General features: G+C 38.1%; 2 protein-coding genes across 4 annotated transcripts; one reads left to right on the forward strand and one right to left on the reverse strand.

The window, feature by feature from the left end:
- Window positions 1-181: 181 nt before the first annotated feature.
- On the reverse strand, window positions 182-15,326 carry abcb9 (ATP-binding cassette, sub-family B (MDR/TAP), member 9). 3 transcript variants are annotated; one of them, XM_078952562.1, is made up of 12 exons: window positions 15,219-15,326; window positions 8,406-9,086; window positions 6,487-6,601; window positions 5,183-5,313; window positions 4,893-5,098; window positions 3,563-3,760; window positions 3,358-3,486; window positions 3,085-3,273; window positions 2,624-2,797; window positions 1,794-1,953; window positions 1,021-1,157; window positions 182-916 (listed from the first exon to the last, which is right to left on the reverse strand). In XM_078952562.1, exons 2-12 carry the CDS (start codon window positions 9,070-9,072, stop codon window positions 596-598), a joined length of 2,427 nt encoding a protein of 808 aa, XP_078808688.1. In that variant the 5' UTR covers window positions 9,073-9,086; window positions 15,219-15,326; the 3' UTR covers window positions 182-595. The 3 variants fall into 3 exon arrangements, with proteins under 3 accessions (XP_078808688.1, XP_078808687.1, XP_023814504.1); XM_078952561.1 differs by lacking the exon at window positions 15,219-15,326 and adding an exon at window positions 13,916-14,109; XM_023958736.2 differs by lacking the exon at window positions 15,219-15,326 and adding an exon at window positions 9,507-9,791.
- Window positions 15,327-21,841: 6,515 nt separating this feature from the next.
- LOC105357264 (serine/threonine-protein kinase pim-1-like) lies at window positions 21,842-24,407 on the forward strand. Its single transcript, XM_020699510.3, has 5 exons — window positions 21,842-21,922; window positions 22,111-22,158; window positions 22,266-22,484; window positions 22,727-24,026; window positions 24,119-24,407. The coding sequence occupies exons 1-4, from the start codon at window positions 21,881-21,883 to the stop codon at window positions 22,796-22,798; spliced, it is 381 nt and encodes a 126-aa protein (XP_020555169.1). The 5' UTR covers window positions 21,842-21,880; the 3' UTR covers window positions 22,799-24,026; window positions 24,119-24,407.
- Window positions 24,408-27,827: the final 3,420 nt, after the last annotated feature.

Raw genomic sequence — 27,827 nt, forward strand, 5'->3', positions numbered from 1 at the left:
CATCTATATTTCTTCTTAGAACTTGGAGTTTTCCATTATCTCTCTACGCCTCACAAACACCTCACCTTGAGCAGGTGTGTGTGGGGGGGGGGGGGGGGGGGATTGCTGAGCATATTTTTCAACAGCATTTTTTTTTAGTCTGCTCCTGATTCACATTTTTAAATAAAGAAATACTCAGAAATGCAATTTTGAACTTAATTTATAATATACATCCTTTGTCATCAGATAAAGCCACAAGTACATGTTAAAAAAACCACAATACAATTTTCATCAGATTGGGACTTTACATAAATAATAAAGACCTTAAAAAAAAACCTAAATAGATTTATATGTTTATTTTAACAGAGTATGTACTGTTTTCCTTTAATAAACACATTTATTCCAGCAGAGGTCCTATCTTTGTTTTCTTTTTGGTACAGCTCCTCTATTCATTTAGCTTTAGTGTCACAAACATGATAAGAGTCCACATCAAACATGCAGGAATGACTGGACTGTTACAGGTTCTTCATGATTAGTTATTTCCCATTTTCCAATGGCAAAGGAGTGAAACCCCTGAGACCCTTTAGCCCAAACTCTACCCACAGTATTTTCCTTTTCAGTAGCGAGGGGTGCACTCCGCCCCGCTAGAAGTGCTGCTGCTACTGCTCTGTCTTCTGCGAGTCCTTCCTCCACCACCTTTCCAGGAATTTCCAGGTGAATTTAAGACTCCTGCTCCAGTCTCCATGCCCAACACTTGCCTCTGCACCATTTTAGAATAGAGCCTGCTAGTAGCCATCAGATGACTGTGGGTTCCCTGTTCAACCACATGGCCCCCGTCAATCACGATGATGTTGTCTGCTTTCTCCACTGTGCTGAGCCGGTGGGCAATGACTAGGACTGTATGATCCTGCATGATGTTGTTCAGAGCCTGCTGAACCTGCAGTCAATTCACACAGTACATCCCTCTGAATGTAGTTAAAACAGCATTTACAGCAAATGTCTCATTAGCAGAATGAGTTTGTTCTATAGACAGCAACTTGCCATGTGTTCACTCTCTGCATCCAGAGCACTGGTTGCCTCATCCAGGAGGAGAACTGTAGGGTTGCGGATGAGAGCTCGTGCAATGGCCACCCTTTGCTTCTGTCCTCCAGACAACTGTGTGCCTTTTTCACCAACACCTCATTGAAGAAAAAATCAAAAAGGAAAGAGGATATGTGAAACTTTTTGGTTCACTTAGCCAATTTACTACTTAAACAGAAAGGAATTTTATTATTTAAACTAGCCACAAGAGAAACAACTATCCAATACAACCCATTATCAATTATCTATTCCCTCTCGACTAATCCTCTCAAGTCAGGTTTGTAAAATAGGAAATTCATTATTATTTATAAACATTTAAAAAAGTAGTATATTGGAATTTGAAATTGGCAATCATATGCATATAGCTAAAAACACACATGATCTGAATGTATGTATGTTTAAGCACACAAAAAAGCCTGCAAGCATCCAGCAAATAACATAAGTGATAAACTGTCTTCCTATTGCGCATCAGGTGGCAGTACAATTTCTCATATCTTTTATTCCTTCAGTCCGAGTTGTAAATATGGTAGATTTGATTTTCTGAGACATTCGACTTGTCATCGATTAAGCGCAGCCCCGGTTGCTGGAAAAGTGTGGTTTCGATTTAAAAATACACGTGTAATACTTCCTGTCGGCCACCTCACTAATACTGAACAACTGTCAAACGGCCTTAGACATGTGCAGACATGTAGACCACATCAGAAGCAATTCCCATGAACACATTTGGTATTTACTAGTATCATAGCCTTTGGGGAGGGCGGTAATAAAATCATGAGCATTAGCCTTGATGGCTGCTTGCACCACAGCCTCCATGGGAACTCCAGTCAGTCCATAAGTGATGTTCTCCTTTACTGTCCGTGCAAACAGCACAGGCTCTTGACTCACAAGAGCCACCTGTAGACAAGAGAAACAGACGTTTTATACAAAAACTTCAATCTGTTATTGAAGTTTAAATAGCTATTGAACATCTGCCTTATATTCTGTTTTGTGAGAGAGCTCCACAGCTGTTGTGCAATACAAAATTGTTGTGAAGGGCGGTGTACTCTTTCAGAAAAGCAACTTGTATAGAGTATTTAATTATTAGTCAATCTTATTCCTTAAGGAACAAGGCAGTGTTTAGACCTTAAGAGCTTTGAAAAACTGAGGATTCGTCATATCACATCATATCATATCATATGTTCCCAAAAGGTTTTGATAACAATACATATCTGGTATCTGCTAACAAGAGGGTTTTATTTGATATAAAAAAAAAAAAAAATAAAAAAAAAACTAGCTTCCAGGTATTTCATTCCTGGCTTTCCTTTTAAAGAAGCAATCTATCAAAACATGGACATGTTTTTTTTTCTTTGAAGGGTGTGAGGGCAAATACAGTTCACTGTGTCTTCTACATCCACAGAGTTCAATGAATTCTTGCTAAATTACTATTGAAATAGTTGTCAAACCAAACTGGGGCTCTTGGGGAGAAAACTTTGACATAAACTAACCTAAACATCTATCAGTTTGAACATAGTCCAAATAAGCTCTGGTCACCTTTACCGTGCCATAAATGAAAGGGTCATCTCACCTTGGAGTGCAGATAGGTGTGCTGGAAGGTGTTTACCGGCTTCCCATCCAGTAGCACTTGGCCTTGCTGTGGGAGATAGAAGTTTTCCAGCAGACTCACACAGGAGCTTTTTCCACTGCCTGAAGGCCCCACCAGGGCAGTGACTTCACCGGGCTGCAGAGCAAATGACACTCCCTGGGGGGAAAAAAGACAATAAAAACAGCATCATGAAATACTCATTAGAATCAAAAAGGAGAAATTTTTCATTGCAGAGTTAATATACCGATTTGAGACCGACTTAGTTTGGGTTGTTTTTCTTTCATAGTGCCCTTTTACCTGGTTACCTCTAAATATATGATCTAACTGACCCCAAGCTGCACCACCTGGGCCAAAGCTGACCACCTCTGGAAAGATTTTGCTTGAAAGCTTTCACTTGAGAAGCCAAAGGAGATTTATCACCACAGTGGAGGAGAAGAACAAACCTGCAGAATATCAGTCTCAGGTCGTGTTGGATAAGCAAAGGTGATGTCTTTAAACTCAACCAGACCCGTGCATGTGTCTGGAGCTTCTGTGCCGTCTGCTGGGTGTTTGGGTTTCCTGTCTAAATACTCGAAAACCTTCTCAGCAGCTCCGACTCCCTGCATGAGGCCGGTGTACACTGATGCAATTTCCTGCCGAAAAAGCAAGTTGACTTTAATGCTCCAGCAGCCTAATACTTCTATAGAAAACAGCTGATGAAAGAATAGACATGATACCCCAAGACATTCTCCTAGTTCCAACATGTATATAAAAAAAGAAATCAAAGTCCCACTGCTGATCTGACCAGCGATCACAAGGTGGCCTCCATAGTACAGGATGGCAACCTCCAGGGCCAGCTCTGAGATCTGACAAATAGACAAAAACCCAAACATTAAGATCAGAACAGGGTTTAGGGAAAATGTTCTATTTGAAAGTACCTACACAGCTGGACCACATGTAGCAAGCATAGGCCAGGGCTTGTTTTTTGTTGATCTGGAACATGGCTGAGAGCTTGCTACAGTAAGAATCTGACTCTCCAGTCTCGTTTGCGAAGCTGCGCACCGTCCTCATGGCTGACATGGTTTCTTCTGCAATTTTATTGGCCTCTGCGAGGGTTGTTTGTACCTCCTTGCTCAGTTTCTGGACAATATAAAAAAATATATGCTTAAAAATGAAATAAAGAATTTCTCAATCCTTTTGACGTGTGCTGACATCACAAGCGAGATCTCGCCAAAAATGAGCGGAATGATTTTTTGTTTCTTACAGTTTTTCTCAGTCGCTTTAGTACAATTCTTAGATCAGAATGAAATTCCCAAAACTATTTGTTCAATCTTCAAATCATGATGTCACTTCTGCACATCATATAAGCAGTTTCTCACTTCTTTGAACAAGTTGCAATTGCTTTGGTACATCCATGCAAATGATTATGTACAATTATCTGCTCTTTGCTACATTATCAATCGTTTATGTCATGTTGATCAAAATGTATTATATAGTTCACTGTGCAATAGTCTTACTCCTCAAAACACCTAGTCATTAGTTCATCGTATAAGTCATTAACTGCAAAATGGTTGACCAAGTTGTCATAATATTACAAACCTATTTCGCTGCATTGCAAGAAAGGATATTCGCTGTGATGTGGATTAGAATTTGTGGCCTAACATACAGGAACGACAAGAGGTGTAGGAAGACCACACCAATTCCTACTGCACTGCCTGGACTGTTGTACAGAATGTTGTCCTATCTTTTTTTTTCCCTTTGTGTTACTGTTTGCAGTGGGTTTTTTCTATGTTGGTATGACATGGTCTGTCAACAAATTACAATATGAACAATAAAAGTGTAAATGGGAATCTTGTCCAGTCTCTTGCAATCAAACAAAAAAGGTGTAACTTACATTTTACAATAATTGTCATCAAAACTTTAGCCATAGTTTACATCAGAAACTCCCTCTAAAGTACACAGTTATATTGACAACATGACTAAGTAATTTGACTGTCTTGTTCGTAGACAATGGCACAAGGACTTGACATTCTGATGGCACTGACATGTTCAATGACATAAAGACTTAGTTTTGAGAGATGAACTAAAGATTTTGAGCAAGTTACAGGCTTTTGCAAGAAATCCATCGTCTTTTGCTGTTTGTACAAATTGTTTTGAGAAATGCACACAAGTATTTGCAAACTTCAATTCTGATCTGAGAATTGTACTAAAGCGACTGAGAAAAACTGTAACATCTCCTAAATAAATAACCCAAAAAAGAGAACTATCTTGCCTTGTAGTATTTGCCATAAACTTTGGAGACAAGAGCGATAAAAGGAAATCCCATGATGGCGACCATCGTAAGCTTCCAGGACATCCCGAGCATGAAGATGATGAAGCCAACGCCTTTGATGCCGCTCCGCAAGAAAATATTTATATTCTGGGAGATCAGGTCGCTCACCTGAGTGGTGTCAGCTGACAGGCGGGAAATAATGTCCCCTGCAGAGTCATTTCAATAAAACCGTTTCAACGGAGGGGGTGGAGATCTAGGCATGGGAATTATATTAGGTGCCCCCACATTACCTGTGTGGTTTTCATCAAAAAAGGCTATTTCTTGCCTCATCAAGGTTCTGAAAAGATGACTCCTAAGACGAAGGTTTAGTCTGGCCATAATCAGGGTGAACACTCCCCCTCGTATCCCAATGGCAAGTGAACTAGGAAAATAGAAAAGAAGTGGATGACAGTGCTGCTCGGATGGCTGTAGTTAAGACCTTTAACACATAGTGTGGAGGAAATACGTATTCGATCCCTTTGATATTGCAAGTTTGCCCTCTTAGAAAGAACTTGATAGTCTGGCACATGTCCTAATGGTAGGTTCATTTTAACGGCATTAAGTCTTTCCAACATGACGGTTCAGATATTTATTTCCTTAAATAAATGATTTCTTGACTTTTCTATCTCTCATTGTTCAAATGAACTATACCATTGGGATGACAGACTGCCCCATTTTTTTTAAGTGGGCAAACTTACAAAATCAGCAAGGGATCAAATACTTATTCCCTCCAAGTATTCATAGAAATACTTAAAACAGGGTATATTCTCTTGTGATATTAAGGTTTTACAAATAGACACACAGTTGTGGTCCTTACAAAAGGGTAACATCTGAGCCAAAGGACAGCCATGACAAAAACCAACACAAAGATTTCTCTCTAATTTGAAGGAGAATTTTGTGGGAACAAATGATAAAGTGGCATATCAGATTCTACAGGCTCCAGTTATAATGTTTAATGGTGAGGTAAGTCGCTAAATAAAGAAGGATTGGAGGGCAAAAGCAGCATCACAGGGGGAAAACTACACAACTGCTGGAAAACATTTCTTTAGAGAGAAGATAGCTTTCATTCAGACATGAAAATATGAAAACAGAGGATCTCCACAAAAATCTTAAACAATCTGTCAAACGTGGAAGAGGAGAGTTGATGATTTAGGATGTTTAACAGCCATCCATAAACACCTTCCAGTCACTGAACTCCTCTTTGTCCTCTTTGTTTGTCAGATGGGAAAGTTCACCTGAACTCTGGTACAAACCAAACAAATCATTAAAAACTATGAGCTCTAGCAGCCAAATGACTCTCTTGGCAAACAAACACATAATGATTTAGTTGCAGTTATAAATAAGCTTCTATTGATAGGAATTAATCTCTCATTCGGTGATATATTTCGTATATTTCTTAAGGTTACAAGACCAGGTTTTCAGAGAATTGGCCCACTTCTCACAATTTTCGGATCCTGCTAAGACGTTGGTTTGTTTGTATTCTTGAAATTGCCATTTCAGTCCCCCTCAGCTGAGATTTGACCATGAAATGACCTCATATTCCATAGATACTTACCTGACTAAGGCCAGAGCTGCCAGTGTGATCACGGGTTTAGCGAAGTAGCCCATGCTCTGGTGGACTACAATGCCGTCTATGGCTTTACCATAAAAGAAAGGAATAAAGGCCTCACCTAAAAGACAAGAAGCAAATCACAAAACAGCAGATTTGAGTGCGAACTCAATCTTTTTTTTAAATAAATTTATGTTAAAATGTATATTCAGATAATAATAAATTTGTTAATAAAAATAATTACGGTAGAACAGGGGTGGGATTATATAAGTTTGCTTCCTTCCACTCCCTTTCAAGCAATCTTTGTTTTAATGTCTAATTATCCTAAGTTTGATACGTCTTTGTATGAATGTATGAATGCTGATTGTGTTGTTTTGTGCATTATTCTTGCTTTGATTGCTTGAAATAAACCATTTCAAATCACATCAAAATCAAAGAACATTTTAAAAATACATTTCTGCATATTTATTTATTCAAATTGTGGTGAATCAGGAGCAGACAAAAAAAAATGCAGTTTTAAAAGATTATATTTGTGACGTAAAAAATACACTGGGCAGGCCACAAGCTTCCTGCTCCGCTCCATTCTGATGTATCCACTTGTAGACTAAAAGGTGCATGTATGTCTTTGTTTTCCTCGCCTGAGCTGGAATCTGCTTCAAAATTGTAAGGCTGGACAGCTCACCATTTTAGTAGCACCACTAAAGTTAGGTTGGGGGTATGAGGGGGCTGTAAGCTAGCTGTAGACCACGTAAACAGATGTGTGATAGGAATGGGGCGGGCTTACTCCGCGCCAACAGTCCAACTAGGATGTGAATTTCTATTGAACTCCTGCCACTGAACATAAACTTTGTCCTAGAAAACATAACAGCTTTTTGAAAAATTAATTTAGTCTAAAAAAAAAACTGCATAATCCTAATTAAAAGACCACCGGCAACACTTTTACAAGGGATCAAAACATGATTGGAGTGGGCCTTTTATTTGGACATTCAAGTATGAAAATATATCAGTATTTAGCAGTCAAATGTAAATCTGTAATGGGTGAGGTAAGTAAGTAATTCCTCGTTAAGACGTTGCATTACTAAAGAATATTACTTGTTGACTAAAATTGAGAAATAACAGAGTTAGAATTTATTTGAAAAAAAGCTAACTTCATGAGAAAAGTCACATATTTTGCATTAAAAATGTAATTGTTAAGCTGGATATAATTCATGTGTTTTTGTTGTGCTTCAATCTTTCATATTCTTGCAGTTTTCCCCTTAATAAATCCAGAACTTATGCTAATTATTAAACTGTAATTGTGCACTTGCCACAAAGCTCAAGTGTATTTTGTTGTTCATTTACAGAGCAGAGCAGTAAACTAGCAGGTGGAAGGTGCGGATGCAGTAATCTTTGCCCTTGGACATCTTTCTGTTTTTATAAGTTGTGCAGAATTAAATAAGTTACTGATTTGCACTAGAAAGAAGAAAACCTGTTTTCTATTGTGTGTTAAAAATGGCGGCAGAAACTAAACTCCATGAGGTTCTAAAGCAATTTATGGCAAATATCCCTTGCTAAACACAAATATTGCTTATTCAAGTTTAGTTTGTAAGACTTAAGGTAATTAACCTGAAGTAAAGAAAATTGAATATAAAACAAGAAAAAAGCTTTTTCTCATAAGCAGTTTTAGCAGACGTTGAGTGTTTTACAGTCAGGAGCTTTTTATGACTCATTGTTACTTTGACTAAAAGGCCAGGCCAATATAAGTCTTTTTTGAATAAAAACTGCTTTTAAAATAATTTTATAACAAGAGTTCAAAAACGTGTTTTTGTTCACGTATGATATCTAACATGTCATATTGCCACAAAGATTTTCTAAAGATTCTATAATAAGTTGGTGCATTTGCTCCTGGTTTCTTCCTCTTGCTTTTGTTGTTTTAAGATACTCACACAATGCAGAAATGAGGAGGAAGAATACGGCTACAGAAAGTAGTCCTGCATCTTTTTTACAGTAGCTGAGCAAGCGTCCCAGTGTAGCTCCAGAACCGCTCTTTGTGCCTTTCCCCTTTTTCTGACCCTCCTCCTCCTTCTCATCCTCTTCACCAGCTGTCTCCATCAACTTCTCAGTGTCCTCAGAGCCTCCTCCTCCTCCACTACGGCTGCTGCTTTGGATGCTGTGACTGCCCACCAAGCTGGATTTCTTCCCTAGCTGCCTCCAGAGCAGCATGACACACAAAGACGAGGCACATGTCCAACCGATCAAACTCAAGAACCACGGCTGATGGCTCAGAGGCTCCATCTCTGTCAGCATCAACATCTTGGCCAGGGCGTAAGTGATGACAACCATGCAGAGGAAGAGAATGAAAGTGGTGAGCTTGGCGACTCTCAATGGGCCTTCTTCCTTGTTCCATGAAACCCCTATGGAGGCCCCCAGCAGGAGGGAGGCTCGGAGCAGCACGGTGCCCCAGAGGTCCAAGACGGACCGGAGGATATTGAAGTGTAGAGCATCATCTAGAAAAAGGGAAGGCTGGGATCCATGTGTGTACAGGACAGTGGTGATGATGCTGTCAACCAGAATGTACAGCACGCTGCAGCACACAACAACTTTGGTACCCATGGTGATGACCACAGCTGCAAGAATCACAGAAAACAGCGTTTTCAAAACACATTTGAAACCTACAGAACCCTGGACATGGCATTCAAAATAAAAATGATAATGATAATAATACGATTCGTGCGTAAATTTCAATGTCTTTGTGTAACATGTAATCACAAACCCCTGGCTTGTTCTTTTCCTATTATTGCATTGCACTGTATTGTATTGGATTGTTGAGATTAATAAAGTTCCTGTTAAAAAAGAAAAACGACGGGGCATCCTGTTTACTATTACTTACTTACTTAGTGACTAAAATAATAAATAAATAAATAATCGTCCTATACGAGAAGGTGAACCCAAAGACGAGCAAAAAAAAAAAAAAAACACTTTAATTTTTGTCACACTTATTTTTAAAAGATTCTACTTCCGGTCCGCTGCGGCTCCCAACTACTCACCTCAGTCATTCGTGATACAACTGCAATCAAACCAGGACATACGGTCGGCGGTTGTCTACTCACTCCGAAAAATCACTTCAGGAAACTTACATCATGCTAACTTCATCTAAAAAAAATAGCTCTTAGCAGGCGGGGATTAATGTAGAAGCCAAATAATAAGAGATACTTCCATCTTGTTTTAAAGAATCCTTACATGCGTATTGTAAAGCGCACTACTGTCGTGTCTGTTTCTAAAAGATTACATTGTAAAAATATAACTCGTGCGTAAAGCGATGGGCCGAGATTTTTTTTTTTTTTTTTTTTTTTTAAACAAACTTTATTGTACATTTTTCAATTTACAGACATTCACAGTCACTTACTTGCTCAATAAACAATTGTTAATATCACACACATATAAGACTGAAAAAACGAAAAATAGTAATATTTTTAACAATGTGTGTGCCTTTTTTTTTTTTTTTTTTTTTTTTTTTTTTTAGATGCTCATATACAAACCAAATTAGGGTGAACAAACGTTATAAATGCACATATAGAAATAAAAAGAAACAAAAATGAAATAATAGGCAAAGGCAAGGCCAAAACAATTCAAAATAATAATACTTTTGATATATTTTGATAAATGACTGTAGTTTTCTTGTTTTTGTTAGGAATGCATTTAAGACACTTATAATAATCAGAAAAATAATTCAAAAAAATACTAAATAAAGGGCATGTATTTTTCCATTTACACAAATGAATGAAATGTTTGCATAAAATAATAACAACATTAATGACATCAGAAATTCCCGGGTCCAGATTTTCCATATAGAAAAGAACATCATATAAGGAAAAAAAGGGAATATTTAAAATTTTGAGTGACAACCAATTGTGTATATCAGACCAAAATATTTTAACCTGGTTGCAACTGTAAAACAGATGTTCTAATGTTTCAGTTTCAGATGAACAGAATATGCATGGTTCCGATTCAAATTTGAATCTTTTATGTAAAAAATCTCCAACAGTGTAAATTTTAGATATTATTTTAAAATGCGTTTCTTTCATTTTAGGAGGAAGTGGGTACTTTGTGTATAAAGAAAAAGATTTGTTCATTTGGGTGGTTTCTAAATCGCATCTATTGTTTATACTAAAGTTGCAGAAAATTAATTGTTTAAAGGTTAGAGTTATTAATTTATTGTTGCATTTTTTATCTTTTAGGGGAATATTATTAATTTTCAGCTCCGAAAGTTGTGGTTTGATTTCATTGTATTGTAGTATGTTTTGAATGAGATTAAGTAGAGGTATGGGAATTGCTTTACAGACTTTGTTATAACAGTTACTAGAATCCTTAATCTTGTATTTGGTTACAAACTCATAGTATGATAACAGCCTTCCATCAGTATGCATCAAGTCATGGACAAAATACACACCATTATCATACCATTCAGACATAAACAAGGATTTCTTGTTTACAGTTATAAATCTGTTGTTCCATAAAACAGTGTTGTGAGGGGAGAAGTTATGGTTGAAAAGCATCTTCCCAAATTCTAAGGCTTGTTTGTAAAAGTTTGATAGTTTTATTGGTACTTTTGAAATATTATAATCACACTTCAGCAAAAACTCCAGTCCCCCGACCTTACCGAAGAGTTTGTTTGGGATATGATACCACATAGAATGAGGCTGGGAAATACAGCCTTTTAACCATTTCGTTCTAAACGCTACAATCTGTGATTCAACATCTAAAGCTTTTAAACCGCCATTTTTATAATCTCTGACCAATTGTGATTTTCGTATATAGTGAGTCTTATTTTTCCAAATAAATTTAAAGAGAATAGAATTAGACAACTTGATGTTCTTTGGGGATGTATATAATGAGTGACAGGGATACACAAGTCTTGAAAAACCTTCCGCTTTGGATAATAGAATGCGGCCAAATATTGATAGGCCACGTCCCAACCATTGATTTAAAGTTTTCTGTATTGTTTTTAGTCTGGGAGTGATATTTACACTTTCTCTATCATTACTATTTTTTGTTATTATTAGACCAAGATATTTCACTTCACTTTTTACAGGTATGTTTTCAATAATACTTTGATTGCAGGTATGTATAGGTAAGATTTCACATTTTTTGAGATTTAGGGTAAGGCCAGATGCTCTTGAAAACAAAAGTATTTTATTGATAACAACAGGTACGATATTTTTATTCTTTAAAAATAAAGCTGTGTCATCAGCAAATTGACTAATTTTAAATTCCCTGTCGAAAATGTTAATACCCTCAAAATCTGGAGAATATTTAAGAAAGATGGCTAGTAATTCCGCTGAAATTATGAACAACAGCGGGCTAATTGGACATCCTTGGCGAACACCTCTATTAACAGGAAAACTGTTTGAGAAACCTCGGTTGAGTGCAATGTTGCTACTTATGTCTTTGTAAAACATTTTAATTATGTTACAAAATTTTGATTCAAAGCCAAAGGTTTTCAAGGCATTAAACAAAAAGGCGTGTTCTAATGAGTCGAAGGCCTTAAAAAAATCCAAAAAAAGGATAAGACTATCCTGAGGAATAATTTGATTGTAATCTAATATATCTAAGATTAAGCGAGTGTGGTGGTGAATATGTCTCCCCTTAATAAATGCTGATTGTGATTCGTCTATGATCTGAGATATTCCTGATTTCAGTCTGTTAGCATAGATATGTGCTAGTATTTTATAGTCACAACAAAGAAGTGTGATTGGTCTCCAATTATCAATTAATAACACATCTTTGCCTGGTTTGGGTAAAAGGGAAATAACGCCTCTTTTCATTGTAGGTGATAACATCTGTTCGTCGATGCATTCATTGAATGCCTCAAACAACATTTCTCTGATGTCAGTCCAAAAGTGTTTGTAGAACTCAGCTGTAATTCCATCAGGTCCCGGTGATTTACCACTGGCCATCTGGGAAACAGCTTTATCAAGCTCATCTATAGTAAGTTCAGATTCCATGAGATCTCTAAATGTCTTGTCTATTTTAGGGACTTTATCATAGATTAACCTTTCAAATAAAAGTGTGTTTTGATTTGAATATTGAGTAGTGTAAAGATTTTTATAGAAGTTGGTGATATAGTCCTTAATATTGTTTTGATCGTCTACTAGAGAGTTTTCTATCTGTAACTTAGTGATTGTTTTTTTCCTTTGTCTACTTTTTTCCAAGTTAAAAAAGTAAGTTGAATTTTTTTCTCCATCTTCCATCCACTTTGCCTTTGAACGAATAAATGCTCCTTTGGCTTTTTCGGTATAGAGTTCATCTAATTTAGATTGCAATTTGTTAATTTCAATGACATTTTCCTCACTCAGTTGAGTTAAATTACACAAAGTGTTTAATTTTGAAATTATTTCAGTCTGTTCTTGTCTTTTTTTTCTAGCCAAAATTTTTCCTTCTACAATTGCAATTTTTCTAATATTAAATTTCAACCACTCCCATCTATTAATAGGAGACAGGTATTGTATTTCTTTTATTTCAGGAATAAGTGATTTGATTTTTTTACAAAAGTTTTTGTTATTTAAAAGGCTATTATTGAATTTCCAGTGGGATGTTCCATTTTTTGGTTGATTTTTTTCAGGGGAAAGAGCCAAAGTGATAGCACAGTGGTCAGTGAGAGGAGAGTGGGAGATATTACAATTCAAGGTTGAAGATGTTAGATTACTTGTTACTAACCAGTAATCAATCCTTGAGCGTTGAGAGTGTTGAGAGTTATTCCAGGTGTATTGAAGCTTATTTGGATTTTGTCTACGCCAAATGTCGATAAGGTCGAGAGAGTTAGAAAATTCAGAAATAATTTTATTGAAATGAGGAGAGTTGTGTTGAGTTGGATGTCTGTCTTGGTTTTCATCTGGTACTACGTTAAAATCACCTGCAACAATAATCTTGTCAGTTGCATACATCTGTTTCCAGTTGATTATCTTGTGATTTATGTTTGTGAGGAATTTCTGATTTTTTGTCCTATTATTGAAACCATAAATGTTAACAAGAATATATTTAGTGTCGTCCACCTCAATGTTAACCATTAGCCAATGACCTTCTGTGTCACTTTTATGATCAACAATTTTACCATCAAAATTATGTAAGAAAATTGCCACTCCTGCTGAACGAGGACTTCCATGAGATAAATAAATGTTTCCACTGCCCCACTGAGATTTCCAAAAATCAAAATCTTCTTCACTACTGTGTGTCTCTTGAAAGAAAAAACAGTTCACGTTAACTTGTGCCTTACAGTAAAGAAAAATTGCCTTGCGCTTTGTTACATTCTTAAAACCACGAACATTTAAAGATAACAAAGAAAGAACCATAAAGAATAGCTGGAAAGCAATTAACTCCATAAAGGGCTATAATGCAATTTCACATTTTTCTAATCGGTTTTCTCAAAGCTGTAATAACATTCAACACAATAACATACCAGCTTTGGATTTATTTTCTCTTTTCTTCTTCAGGAAGATGTCTTTGTCCATTCAGTCTAGATGAAGGAGTGTTGGTTTCAAGCAGTGACCTGATGACCATCGATGACCGCGTAGCCGTCCTTTAAAAAGGCCTTGAGTCCTCTCTTCCTCGCCTCCTCCACTCTCGGCCAAAGACGCTGACGAGTCTCCCTGTCTTCTTTGCAAAAGTCTTCTTTGAAGCGAACATTTAGATCTTTGCAGATTTTTGCATTTTTTGACATTCTCCAGACTTGTTCTCGAACAACTCTCATTCCAAACTGGATGATAATTTGTCTTGGTTGGTTATTTTTTCCTTTCTGTCCCAGCCGATGCACTGTGTCCACTGAGTGTCGTAGTTCCTCAACGTTGACCGACATCACTTTGGAAAGGATCTTGAGAGTTTCATCTCGTGTGATTTCCCCTTCTTTCTCAGGAAGGCCAATAAGTCGCAGAGACCATCTTCTTTTATATCTTGCATGTTCCAGACACATTTCACGGAGAGAAGCATTTTCTTTTTGCAGAGACACCATCTGCAGTTTGAGGCGGTTCACATCTTCCACAACATTTTTAACAGCAGCTGTATTTGCATCAACAGATTCTTTAACTTGTTTAACTGCATCTGTGATCTCTTGCAGTTGAAACTCATATCCTTTCAGATATTCACTTTGAGTGTCAAACTTGGTTGTCAGGGTTTGAATCGCGTTAAAGAGGACACTGTTGGATATTTCCTCCTTGCGTTCTTGTGGAGCATTCTTTTTAATCTTTTTAGGGTTTGGGCTTTTTACCGGTGTGTGGTGTCTGTTGACTCTCGTTTGATCTTGTGAGATGTCTTCCTGTTCCTCCATCCATTCAACTTCTCCCTCGCTGCACGTCTGTCCTGAAGCCACTAGATGGTACTCATGGTCTTTGCTAGTGTTAGCCATTTCTTCACGTCGAAGTTTGAAAAATATAACGAAAACAGTGGTAAACAAACCTCTTTCAAGCTGAATCGGTTTGAGAGTTCTTTGCTGGTATTTTCTTTAGCTTTGGTTGAACTTGTCATATAGAAAGAGTTATTATTTCAGGTAAAGCGTCGGAGCCCCGAAAAAAGTAACCGCTTATTCCGCCATCTTGGTAACACCCCCCGCGATGGGCCGAGATACTTTAAAGACCTGTCAAGTAGGCACCGGTATCAAAGATCGTCTAACGCGGAAATCAGGAGCAAACGGGTCACGCGGTACACATTTGTGTTTTCCGGTTTCTGATTATTTGTAGTATGTTTCACCAAAAAAAAATCTAGGGTACCTTGGTTATGCACAGGGAGACTGCAATATAATTTTACTCCGGGGACAACCAACAGCAAGTAGCATGTTGTACAAAACTACTACAAAATGAATACGTGTGACGCCTCTTCGCATGTGGGAGGGCAAGGCGGAAATAAGACCAATGAGCTATTTTGCTAGAGGAGACATCACGTGATTGCTCATAGGGAGGAGAGCACCGCCATCTTGGTGAGGTCAAGTCACTGTATGGATGTGAACACATTTTTTTGCAAAATGCCAGTTCATTGCCGGGTTTCAATTGCCAAAATCGGACAAATTGGTCCATGAAGGAGGAAAGCATAACATTTTACAGATAGGTATTATATAGTTTTTTCTTTTAAGGCTGCAGGGGCTGCATAATAGTACACCTATTGACATGCATGATGATGCTGTTGGGCTGTTTTCAACTTGCTGCTTGTTGATGTACGTATAATTTGCTGTCGACATAAATGTAAACTTTATTTTGTTAAACCTATATACAGCATACTAGGACTAGGCTCTTATAGTAATATAGATTTATACATTTTTGACTGAGTGACTGAACTTTTCTTGCAGGTTTCCAATGGATTCAAACTTAAGGAAAAAGTAAGCCTTAGCTATCACAAGAACTGACCCAGATGGATCACTGTGGTACAGACTAGCAATACAGTCTGGCTATGTTCAAAACATTTTGTGGAAACAGATTTTGATAAGATTGGCCAGACTGTTCACTTGAAACCCGACACCATAGCATCTGTGTTATACCAAATTGATCACTCACATGAATCAGTGGGGTAAATCTATTGTTTTTTGTTTTTTTTAGGGTAAATCTATTGTTAACTTTTGGACTTATTATTGACTTATTATGTATTTATTATTATTATTTATTGACTTATTTGATTTTTTTAAATTGACTTATTATGTATTTATTTTTATTATTGACTTACTATTGATTATTAATAATATTATTATGATTTAATTATTTACTTATTATTGACTTATTGTTGGGCTTTTCTAAATAATTTAAATTACATGTTAAAGTGGTCTATAACTTCTAAATGTTTAGAAATTATTTTCTAAAATTCTTTGTAATAATTTTTTAATTTGTAAGAAGTCACGCAACTATGCAATTTTTGTGGGTGGTCACTCACACAAGCTCGGGTCTTCTACCAGAGGCCTGGGAGCTTGAGGGTCCTGCGCAGTATCTTAGCTGTTCCTAGCACTGCGCTTTTCTGGACTGAGAGGTCTGAGGTCTTTCCAGGTATCTGTTGTAGCCACTCCTCTAGCTTGGGGGTTACTGCCCCGAGTGCTCCAATTACCACAGGCACCACTGTCACCTTCACTTTCCATGCTTTCTCCAGTTCTTCTCTGAGTCCCTGGTATTTCTCCAGTTTCTCACGTTCCTTCTTCCTGATGTTCCCATCGCTTGGCACTGCCACATCCACCACAACGGCTTTCCTCTGTTCTTTATCCACCACTACAATGCCTGGTTGGTTCGCCATTACCATCCTATCAGTCTGGATCTGGAAGTCCCACAGAATCTTTGCCCTTTCATTCTCTACGACCTTCGGGGGTGTTTTCCATTTTGATCTTGGGGTTTCCAGTCCATATTCTGCACACATATTCCTCTATATTATTCCAGCCACTTGATTGAGGCGCTCCACGTCTTACATGCAGGTGGTTCATTGTCTCTCATGTTGTGAGGTAGGCAGTTGCGTTAAGGACCCTCCCTGGGTAATGTTAATTGCTCATTATTGTTATGGTAATTGCTCCATTAATTGTTCATTCCACCCCTGGGAATTGAACTCTGGTTTCCTGCATGACAGTCCTGCACCTTACCAACTGAGCTACAAAATTAAAAATTATTTCCCATTTCAAACATTGAAATCCCAAGATTTTATTATTGGACTCTCATTAAATTAGAAAATATGTGAACTTCTCCCAATTAAATATTGTGATTCGGATTCGCTCTTTAATATTCCTGTAAATACATTAGTCACATATCTTGGTGTAATAATATCCAAAACTGAAAATGATAGAGGAAATATTAACTTTCTTCCAATTATTGATCAAATCAAAAATAGGTTTAAACTCTGGCTCTTACGTGATCTTTCCACGAAAGGTCGGATTCTCCTCTCTGAGGCTGAAGGGCTCTCCAGAGTCATTTATGCCGCTCAGTCTCTTTATGTCAGCAACTTCATAAGCAAAACCGTTGATAAACTGCTATGTGACTTTGTCTGGAAAAACAAACTCATTATATCAGCAAGTTTGTTTTAATGAATGGTTATACCAGTGGTGTCTAAACTTCCTGGATTTCAGTACCTTAAACATGACTTTTATCTTAGTGATTTTTATGTTACTTATTTTTCTCCCTTGTCCGTGAGAAGGGATGTAACGCTCAGTGTTGGTGAAGAAAACACCAACACTGAGCGTCCCAGTTCCTCTTTACAGCTTCATCCTCTATCGACCTCCATCAAACTCCATCATCCTTCACACCCCTGAAGCTGCTCAAGTTCAAACTGACCCAAAGGAAAGCAGCAGTAAAGACAGATTTTCCGCCCTAAAAAAACAGATGATAAAAAAGCTTTTTCTGTTTTCAGCTTCAGATCAATGTTGGAAACTGAGATTATGAGAGTAAAGCAGGTGTCGGGACAAACCATGAGATTTTCCTCCACAGGATGCTGAGTTTGGTGGGAAACTTCAATCTGAACTTTGACCACAAACATGTCTTATTTCCAGATGCTTCATACGTGAAGTAAAGATCTTTGGTTTTCAACAGTTTTCTGACTAAGAAACTCCTAAAACTTTGTGTTTCTCACTAAGCTTTCCTTCCAGGTCAGCAAACACTGATTTTCTCTCATTCAGGATTTGCTCTGATCTTGCATCTCACACTCTCTCTCCACAGCTCTACATGCTAAAACACGAAAACCAAATGGGTCAGTAATTTGATTAAGTCATAAAAAAATGGTTTCTGTTTCCTGGCAGGAGATGCTGACACTGTGCAGACATCATGGAGGCAGAGGGGCTTTGCACCAGGAGTTTACAGGATGAGGAAAGAAGATGCTGTGATGTTTGGAACTAATTCAATGGACCAGAGAGCAAACAAAAAAACGGTAACAGATGGGCTGCCTCATACTAGATCATCTGCAGCTTCAACAAAGACAAAAATGAGACAACTTTTACAAAAACCAACAATTTCTTTCTGACACGTTTTAGGCTAATTTCTTTTTAAAGACTGTCATTTTCTAGGACTTAGTTGCTGCAGAGCGGCAGGAGTTCATTCGAAATTCACCTCTGAGTTGTGGCCAGGACCATAGGTGTGGAGCAAGTCCGCCCCCTTCCCATCATCCATCTGTTTATGTGCTGTTATGTGAAAGTACCAGTAGAAGAGAGAAGATCCCTTTGCTCCACCCATTCTTATAGAAAACTGTTTGATGATGTCAAGTCTAGAAAATCATGTGGTCCTGTTAGATTCTTCTAAATTATAAAAAAGGTTATGGTTACAGGGTTGAGTGCATGTTGTGGGAAACAAGTCCCATAAATAATAACAAATGTATTTCGCAAAAAAGTTGTTCCCCAGTCACAAGAGACACCAACAAAACAAAGAATACAAAAACAGCATTGTCGCCCCCACATTTAATGTTAAATGTGTACTCCTAAAACACCTAATAATAATAATAATAATAATAATTGATACTTTATTTATCCCACAATGGGGAAATTCTTCTCCACATTTGACCCATCCCCTGGGGGAGCGGTGAGCTGCAGCTTAACCACGCTCGGGAGGCAGTAGCGTTAAGGGTCTTGCCTAAGGGCCCTCACTGGGTGATGTTAATTTCTCGCCTTATAAAACTACCTATAAACTACTCTTTTACTTCTGATGTGTCATGCGGTATCTCAGGCAGAACGATGAGGCGGATGATTGAACTTGTGTACACCTTGTCCTTTATCTGAACCTCCTCTGTTATGACATGTCCATCTGGCCCCCGGGAATACTTTTGTCACTTTTCCGACCTGCCAATGAAATCGAGGTAGTTGTGGATCCACCATCATGATAACCAAAACGTCAGGAGGAGGAGACCTCCATTTCCCTCTTGTCTTCAGGCTGGGCAAAGGGTTTCTTAGAAAAACAGTTCAAAATCTATCTGCCAGCACTTGTGATTGTCTCCACCTGCGACGACCAAAAATCTCAGATTGTGGATAAACCATTTGTGGTAATGAACCATCAGGCCGTCCTATCAACAAACACCGGGTCTAAATCAGGTACATTAGCTGAGGTGTAGCCCAAAGGTTTGGAGTTGAGTATGGCCTCCACTTCTTTGAGAACTGTCATAAGCACTTCTTCGCTCACTGTATGTGAGCCGATGGTGGTATAGAGAGCGGACTTTACTGAGCGTTTTTCTCGTTCCCAAGTCCCACCAATGTGGTGCTGCAGGTGGGTTAAAGTGGAGAGAGATCTGCTGAACAGAAAGTTGCAGAGAATCTTGAATTTAAATATTGATCAATGAAGAGAAGTCCTTTTTTCTATGCGTCATAATATAGAGTAAGAAAGAGGTAGCTCAGGTCAGCAGCCAGTCTAAAAGAGTCCCATCTAAAGAGGATGGCAGGACCACACCAGCCAAAGAAAAAGGCTTGCTCTGATGATGATGATGGAGAAACCAAAAAGAGGAAAGTTGAACCATCTGAGCCTGCATAGCCCATGAAGCCCACTGGAGTAAAGAAATTAAAGAATAAGAAAGACTTTTTGGGGAAACTGAAAAAGCTCATGGAAAAGAGATCCTTTCTCAGTCGAACCAAGTCCTCCTTGGTCAAAACTAACAAAGGTAGAGACTTTAAATAAACATCAGCTACATCAGTCTGATCCAGTTTTTATCAAATAAATTCCTTAGTAGTTTATTTATTATTATTTGTGTGCACAAACTAATAATTTGTATGCACAAATTGGAAATTGCATAAACAAATTTCCAATTTGTGTATGCAAAGTGCTAAATTGTGACCTGACTGAATTGTGGCTACAAATAGCTCATTTTAGCACCTGGCCACAAACTATTTAAACGATCTTCAAATGTTTTCTAATCAAAAACTAAGGGATTAAAACCAAACCAAATTGATATAAAATCTTACTTACATCTTTGCTTCTGTTTTTTTTAACCATATAATCGTCAGGAACTTCTGTAGGTAATAGAAATTGGACTTTTTACTTCTTACTTGTGAGTCTCTCTTTTTGTCAGGTGTAATATTGTCATCTTTGATTTTAATTTTGAAACGGTTTATTTCAAGCAATCCTGGAATAATGCACAAAACAATACAACAAGCATTCATACATTCATTCAAAGACATATCAAACTTAGGATAATTAGAAATTAATCTTGATGATCAGAATTGAATCTTTCTGCTTAGTAACAAATGATGGAACTGGCTGTGTATCCGTGATGGAAAAACATGAGTTTGAGCATTTTGAAATGAAAGGATGAAATCAAAGGATTGGAAAGTAGAGATCAGTTCCATCAGCACAGATGGATGGATTGTAGCTTTTATACCACCAAGAAGCTGCATTTGTTGCATTTAAAACAAATTTTAGATAGAAAGACAGATATTGTTGTTCTCTGTCACTATTGGTGTTTAAAAACATTTATAAATCTTCCTTTTTTGTGGACAATTGGACAAATCCATTCTAGATTCAGGGGAGATAAAGGATATTTGTGAAAATGTGATCAATGTGTCTTAGATTTGCATCATGGGAACATTTGCAGCATTTCTCAAAATTCTCCTGTTTTTAATTTTCTTTTCTTTTTTTAACTTTGAGTTTAAACAGTTTGTTAGAAAGCTCCAGCTCCTTGTGTCGATAAAGGTTCTCATTTATCCAGGTGACATTGTCCTGAAGTGGAGTCATGGCACCTGGACTTAAAGTCTTCTTTCTGGAACCGTTTTGGGCAAAAAAGGGGCCATGACTCAACTTCAGTCCAGCTGAAGAATCTCTGCATCAACTCCAAAATGCTCAAATTATTTTCTAATAGCTTATCCTTATCAGAACTTCAACTCCTTCACCAACACAAAAAAGACCAACACGTCATATTAAGTAAAAACAGAGATAAGGTTTTTGCTAGGATGGTCCTAAATTCATGGAAAAAATTGTCTCTCCATGTTCATGCTGTCCAGACTTCTTCTTGAAGGTGTTCATTTCTCTGTGAAGAGTGGTTTTAATTGTCCAACTCTGTCTCTATTCATGGTCTAAAATGTTAGAAATATATTATGAATTTTAAATGATTTTTCCCTTTCACTGTGATTTTTGTTTGACTGTATTTTGTTTCTTGAAGATGAGGAAAAAACAAGCAGCAGCCGGTCTAAAAGAGTCCCGTCTAAAGAGGATGGCAGGACCACACAAGCCAAAAAAAGGCTTGCTCTGATGATGATGATGATGATGAAGAAAACAAAAAGAGGAAAGTTGAGCCATCTGAGCCTGCAGAGCCCATGAAGCCCACTGGAGTAAAGACATTAAAGAATAAGAAAGATTTTCTGGAGAAACTGAAAAAGATTGTGGAAAAGAGCACCTTTCTCAGTGGAACCAAGACCTCCTCTGTCAAGACTACCAAAGGTAGAGAATTTAGATAAACATCAGCTACATCCAATCTGATAGTGATTTTTTAATCAATTAGCAGGCTTTGGATGTGGGTTTCTAGTGGCTTCCGCAGATCAGACAACCTGCAGGTCAGTGGTTGTCATGCAGCTGCAGTGAACGAGCTTCTGGCTTTCATTGGAAAACACATTGAAAACATAGATGGTTTTGCTTCATCTGGTCCATGTTAGTTGAAGGTTTAATCTGAAATGTCTGAGTTTGTCGTCTGTCGGATTTTTCACCTTCAGATTTTCTGACCACATGTGTTTGTGTCTTGCAGGTGGCCATCAAACGCATTGAAAAAGGCTTCGATCTAAATACAGAGGTGGTGAGTGGGAGTCATGCAGCGCTGCAGAAGTCATGATGAAGATCTCTGCTCTGAATGTGTTCCTTTGCAGTTCTCCTCTTCATCCTCTCTTTGTGGTGCTTCCTCAGGATGAACACGGACAGTTCATTTGCGCAGAGGTGGCCGTCATGCAGAAGCTCAAAGACCCACAGCTACAGTCTCCAGATAAAGCCTCCCCCGTGGTTCTGCTGGACTGGTACGATCTGAAGGAGGAGATCATCCTTGTAATGGAGAGACCGATCCCAGCCACAGACATGGAGGATTACCTGAAGAGCAGAGGAGGCAAAATAGAGGAAGATGAAGTTAAGGTAGGCTTGTGTTTACATTCTCTATTTGTTCCAGATGTTCTCCTTCTACTCCTGAAGAAACTTCCTGAAGTTCTGATGTTTGACTGAAATCTGGTTGAACATGTTAGTTCAGTGTTTGATGCAAACAGACAGAGAAGTTTGCAAAGACTAGAACTAAGAGAAAAACAGACCCTGTCCTCCTGAGAAGCAGCTCTAGAAGTTGTCCCTTCTTTTCCTCATTGGGTTTTTGTGATGTCTTCCAGATCATCATGAAACAGCTGATCCAGACAGCTGTGGATCTTGAGAGACATCTTCCATCGGGACATCAAAATTGAAAATGTCCTGATTGAGACGAGCTCCAGTGTCCCGCGTGCTCGCCTCATTGACTTTGGACTGAGCTGTTTCACCAAGGAGACTTCCGTGTTCACAGACTTTGCAGGTAACAGATCAGCATCTGCCATTAAGGAAACCACTGAGGAGCTTCAACTGATCTAAAGCTGCTGATTTTCAGGCACGTTTAAAATTTCAGGGGACCAGGGTACGGTCACGAGCATCCAAACTGCACGTGACCTCCATTCTATCAAAACATAACTTAAGAGCGTGCTTTGTCGAAACTACACTGTCCACAATGCCTTTCGTCTACAATGGCCGCAAAGTGACGGCCTACTGCCACTAAACGGCAGTGTTTCCACATTTTCCACATTCATGAAAACAGGAAACTTCATTCGGGCCCGTGGCCTGAATCAATGTCAGTTCCAGCAGTTTTTGCTGGAGATGGGGATGTGCCGTACCACACAGAAGTAAGGTGGCGGAGTAGGAGTAGAGTCCTCAAGCTGTTTTTTGAGCTCAGGGAAGAAATTGCTCTTTATATGCAGAGTAAAGGAAACCCCATGTCTGAACTGTCAGATCCAAAGTGGCTGTGTGACTTTGCCGTGATATGTGACTTAACAGACCATCTTGCCCAGCTAAATCAGAAGCTGCAGGGACGCAAACAACTCATAACGAAGATGTCCGACACTATCACCGCTTTCCAGCGTAAACTGGATTTATGGATGTGGCAAGTGAAACAGAACAATCTTGTCTATTTTCCTGTTTGTCAGAGCATGTCAGCCTCATTTCCTGAGACTTTTTCATGTGCTCAGTTGGCTTCCAAAATGAGCCCGTTAAAAACTGAGTTTGATGGGCACTTCTCTGACTTCAGAGCACAACAGTCTGGCTTTGACATCTTCGCCAATCCTTTAATCACTGATGTCTGCACTGCACCCCAACACCTACAGATGGAGCTTCAGGATGCTGAAGTCCAAGACTTTTACCGTCTGCTGCCCCCTAGTTTGATGCCACAGCTTCGACTTCATGCTGCTCGTGTTCTATGTTTGGGAGCACCTATTTGTGCGAACAGTTTTTTCCCATAATGAATCTGAACAAAAACAAGCACAGGTCACGCCTCACAGATGACAACCTCCATGCTGTTCTACGTATTGCCTCAGCACATGACCTAAAACCAGGCATTGACACACTGGCAATGGGAAAACAGTGTCAGACATCTGGTCAGAAAACAAACGGGTAAGAATTTTTTGAGGACTTCATCATAATATTATAAAACTGTTTGCAATTTCATGATTGTGCTTGAAATTTGTTTTGTTTGCCATTTTCAGAACATGATCAATCCATGGTAGAGAGAGAATCCACTTGGTGTGTTCAAAGATGGGCAGCATCTACTCAAAGATAAACTTTGAATTTGACAAATACAGTTGTTAACTGAGTCAACCTTTATGTTGGTATTTTAGTTAATTACATTTTATTTATGTTTAGATGCTGTTGTAATTATTTAATGTTTGCAGGTTTTATGTGTGAATGCAGACAAATTGTTGTCAAACCATGCAAAGCTGGGTGCAGCTTTTTTTGTAAACTGTTGCTTGTGTAATAAATGTTCTTTGCAGCTCAGTTTTTGTTATTTTGTTTATATTATATTTATATATGTTATATTTTACTTTATTCACTTGGACAGTTTGATCCTTCATTAATGGAGTTATGTGGGTTTTCATAAGCAGACACAATTTAAATGGATTTATGCAGTAACAGGCAAACATGTTTTCTATGCAATTGTTATTGTCACTTTAAAAAGTTATAATAAATAAATGAGACATTTAACATTAAGGAGCAGTTACATTCATTTATTACATTTAGCTATATGTATAAGTTATATCTGGCCCTTCGAGGACAACCGCTATGCTGATGTGGCCCTCTGTGAAAATGAGTTTGACACCCCTGCTGTAGCCCAATCTCTACCAGCATGCATACAGGCAGTTTGTGCTGCATCGATGGCCTCCTCAGTGGATGTAAATTTATTTAATCCATTACAACTTTTAGTCCATCATGGAGATGATGTCTTACTCAGCGCACAATACGCTGCAGTCTGTTAATGTCCCTGGTTGTGGCTCCAGCGTACCACACTGTGATGGAAGAGGTGAGGATGGACTCAATGATGGCCGTGTAGAACTGCAAGAGGAAGAACTGGGCCAACCCATGGTGGGAAGGACCATACCAAGTCCTAACCACACCCACAGCTGTGAAAATATCTGAACACCCCCAGCTGGATACATCTCAGTCAATGTAAGTTGCAGTGTGCACCAGAGGCCTAAGGGAGGTTGTTATGGTGAAGTCTGACTACAAAGGGGTTCCGCCTTTTAGTGGCGATTCGTCTCAAAAGTCAGTGAAGAAACCAACAGAACCCAGCATCCATTAGAACTTGGGTCCTCGAAGTGATTCTGCAACCTAGCAGCATGGAAGGCCCACTGCTGGGAGACTGCAGCAGGTGGGTGCGGAGCTGCGCTGTGACTGTTGCATGTCTCCACGTCCCCCTAACTGTCCCAGCGATGGAAAAACCAGGAGAAGGCGGTACCAACCTAGCCCATCAGTCATTGGACCTGTATGAAAAAACAAACTCACCTCAAGGATACCACCCAAGATCACTCCTACAGTACCAACCTGTGGTGGCAACAGAAATGCAAACGACACATGGGGTGTTGCTTCAAGCTAGGAAGATGCAGAGGATCGCTCCTGATGAAGACGGACATGTCGTTATGCTGACTCCTAAAGGAATTAGCGTCAAGACAAAGAGTTTAAGTCATCAATACAGGGTAAGCAAAAGAAGCCCCATCACAGATTTCAAGAAGGTCTTGCAGTCGTTGAACAACATGTTATCTGTCTTCAAGGACCCCAGATGCTGGGGGGATTCTTTCTGCAGCTCCTTCAACCCCTCAGCCATCGGTGGAAGGGCAAACTCTCTTTGAATTGCCTTTCCAGAGGGTTCTTCATAAATTGGCCTCACAGGGAGTTTTACCTCGTCTTCATTGAGAGCATGGGTTGGGGGGCGGAGCATGCACAACCCACACCAGGTTCTAATTACAATTAGGCAGCAGAAGTAAAGGAGTACCCATCACAACTATTAATAGATCAATTTGGACTCCTTAAATTTGAAAATGTACTTTTTTTTTTTCTTTTTACAAAAGTAACAGATTATAAACAGTGGCTGATTCTAGTATTCTTCCAACTGCCAGAAACCATCAGAATAGGAATGAAATGTTTTTAAAAATATTAATAAAATTGTTCATTTAAATTAACAATTTGCAGCCACGAAATAGTATTTGGGCACACCAATCATCATTTCAGGGAACAATTTTGGATTATTTGCACAAAAATTAGTATTTCAGCCTTTTCAATTCCTACCAATTTCTAGCCACAAAATACTAAATTGTGTGCACAAAGCGCTCATTTCTGCACATATATTGCTAATTTATGGGCAAAAATTGCTCATTTGTATACACAAAATTCCGATTTCTGCACACAAAATGCTAATTAATAGACACAAAATCCTACCTTTTGTGCAGAAAATACTAATTTGTGTACACAAAATTCTATTTTGTCTGAACATAATACTAAATTGTGTTTACAAAATGCTCATGTATGGGGGAAAAAAATAATTTATGAGCATAAAATACTGATTTGTGGGCACAAATTCCTAATTTCTGCACACATAATACTAATTTGTATGCACAAACTGTAAAATTGTATAAACAAATTTACAAATTGTCCATGCACAATGCTCATTTGTGACCTTGAAATACTGAATTGTGGCTACAAATACCTCATTTTAGCACAGAAAACACCAACTTATGGGCGCAAACTATTAATTTGAGGGAACTTCAAATGTCTCTGATTAAGACTAAATGATGAGAACCAAACCAAATTGCTGTAAAATCGTACATCTTTGCTTCTGTTTTTTAACCATAAAATCATCAGGAATTTCTGTAGTAAATAAAAATGGGACTTTTTACTTCTTACTTGTAAGTCTGTCTCTTTTTGTCAGGTGTAATATTGTCATCTTGATCAAGAATAGAATATTTTTGCTCAGTAACAAATGATGAAACTGGCTGTGTATCTGTGATAGAAAAACCTCTGACAAATAAAAGTGGAATCCTAACTCCTAAAATTTGTCTATCCATATTCTTCTACTCATCTGGGGGGGAAGAACTAGCAGTCTAAGTGGACTACATGTAAACCACTGGTTATGAAAAAAAATCTAATCAAGGAAATTATAAATATACTGTAGATTATGAATAATATATAAAAATGATTATTATTCATTATGAATATTATTATTATATAAAAATATACATGATAAAATAAATATCTTTGTCCAAAAAAAAGTCTAAAACAAAGAGAAAATTCAATAGATAGTAAAAAAATAAAATAATTCACTACAGATCCCATAATGCAGCCCTTCAGCTGCCTGACGAAGTATAACAGTGGCATCATGTTAAACACAGATCCCACAATGCAGCGCTTCAGCTGCCCTGGTGAACACTTTTGCTAGCCCTCACAATGCCCAAGAGAAAAAGTTGACTCTGTGTCCCACTTCATGAGGTAAATGGTGGTCACACCAGATACTGATTGGTTGTATGAGTCCCCTGACCCCCTCAATAAAACAAAACTGAAGATTTCAGTGGCCTTTTCTTGTGGCCAGTCTAAGGCACACCTGTGCAATAATCATGTTGTCTAATCAGCATCTTGATATGGCAAACCTGTGAGGTGGGATGGATTGTCTTGGCAAAGGAGAAGTGCTCACTTTCACAGATTTAGACAGATTTGTGAACAATATTTCAGAGAAGTGGTTATTTTGTGTATGTGGAAAATGTTTCACATCTTCATACCATAAAAAATGGGAGCAATAACAAAAGTGTTGCGTTTATATATTTGTTCAGTGTAAGTCTGTTTATGTATCTTTATATGTATATATATATATATATATATATATATATATATATATATATATATATACATATATATATATATACATATGTT

The sequence above is a fragment of the Oryzias latipes genome, chromosome 9 (assembly GCF_053564925.1).
Source record: "Oryzias latipes strain Hd-rR chromosome 9, Olatipes_Hd-rR_3.1".
In the NCBI taxonomy this organism is placed as follows: Eukaryota; Metazoa; Chordata; class Actinopteri; order Beloniformes; family Adrianichthyidae; genus Oryzias; species Oryzias latipes.

Coding starts and splice junctions, on each gene's coding strand:
- abcb9 (XM_078952561.1), bottom strand. CDS start 13,967: ATGGACAAAGACATCTTCCTGAAGAAGAAAAGAGAAAATAAATCCAAA. Junction 2,798..3,084: donor CTGAGACTGATATTCTGCAG/GTTTGTTCTTCT, acceptor TTTTCCCCCCAG/GGAGTGTCATTTGCTCTGCA. Junction 917..1,020: donor ATGCAGAGAGTGAACACATG/GCAAGTTGCTGT, acceptor AATTGACTGCAG/GTTCAGCAGGCTCTGAACAA.
- LOC105357264 (XM_020699510.3), top strand. CDS start 21,881: ATGTGGGTTTCTAGTGGCTTCCGCAGATCAGACAACCTGCAG. Junction 21,923..22,110: donor GCAGATCAGACAACCTGCAG/GTCAGTGGTTGT, acceptor TGTGTCTTGCAG/GTGGCCATCAAACGCATTGA. Junction 22,485..22,726: donor TAGAGGAAGATGAAGTTAAG/GTAGGCTTGTGT, acceptor GATGTCTTCCAG/ATCATCATGAAACAGCTGAT.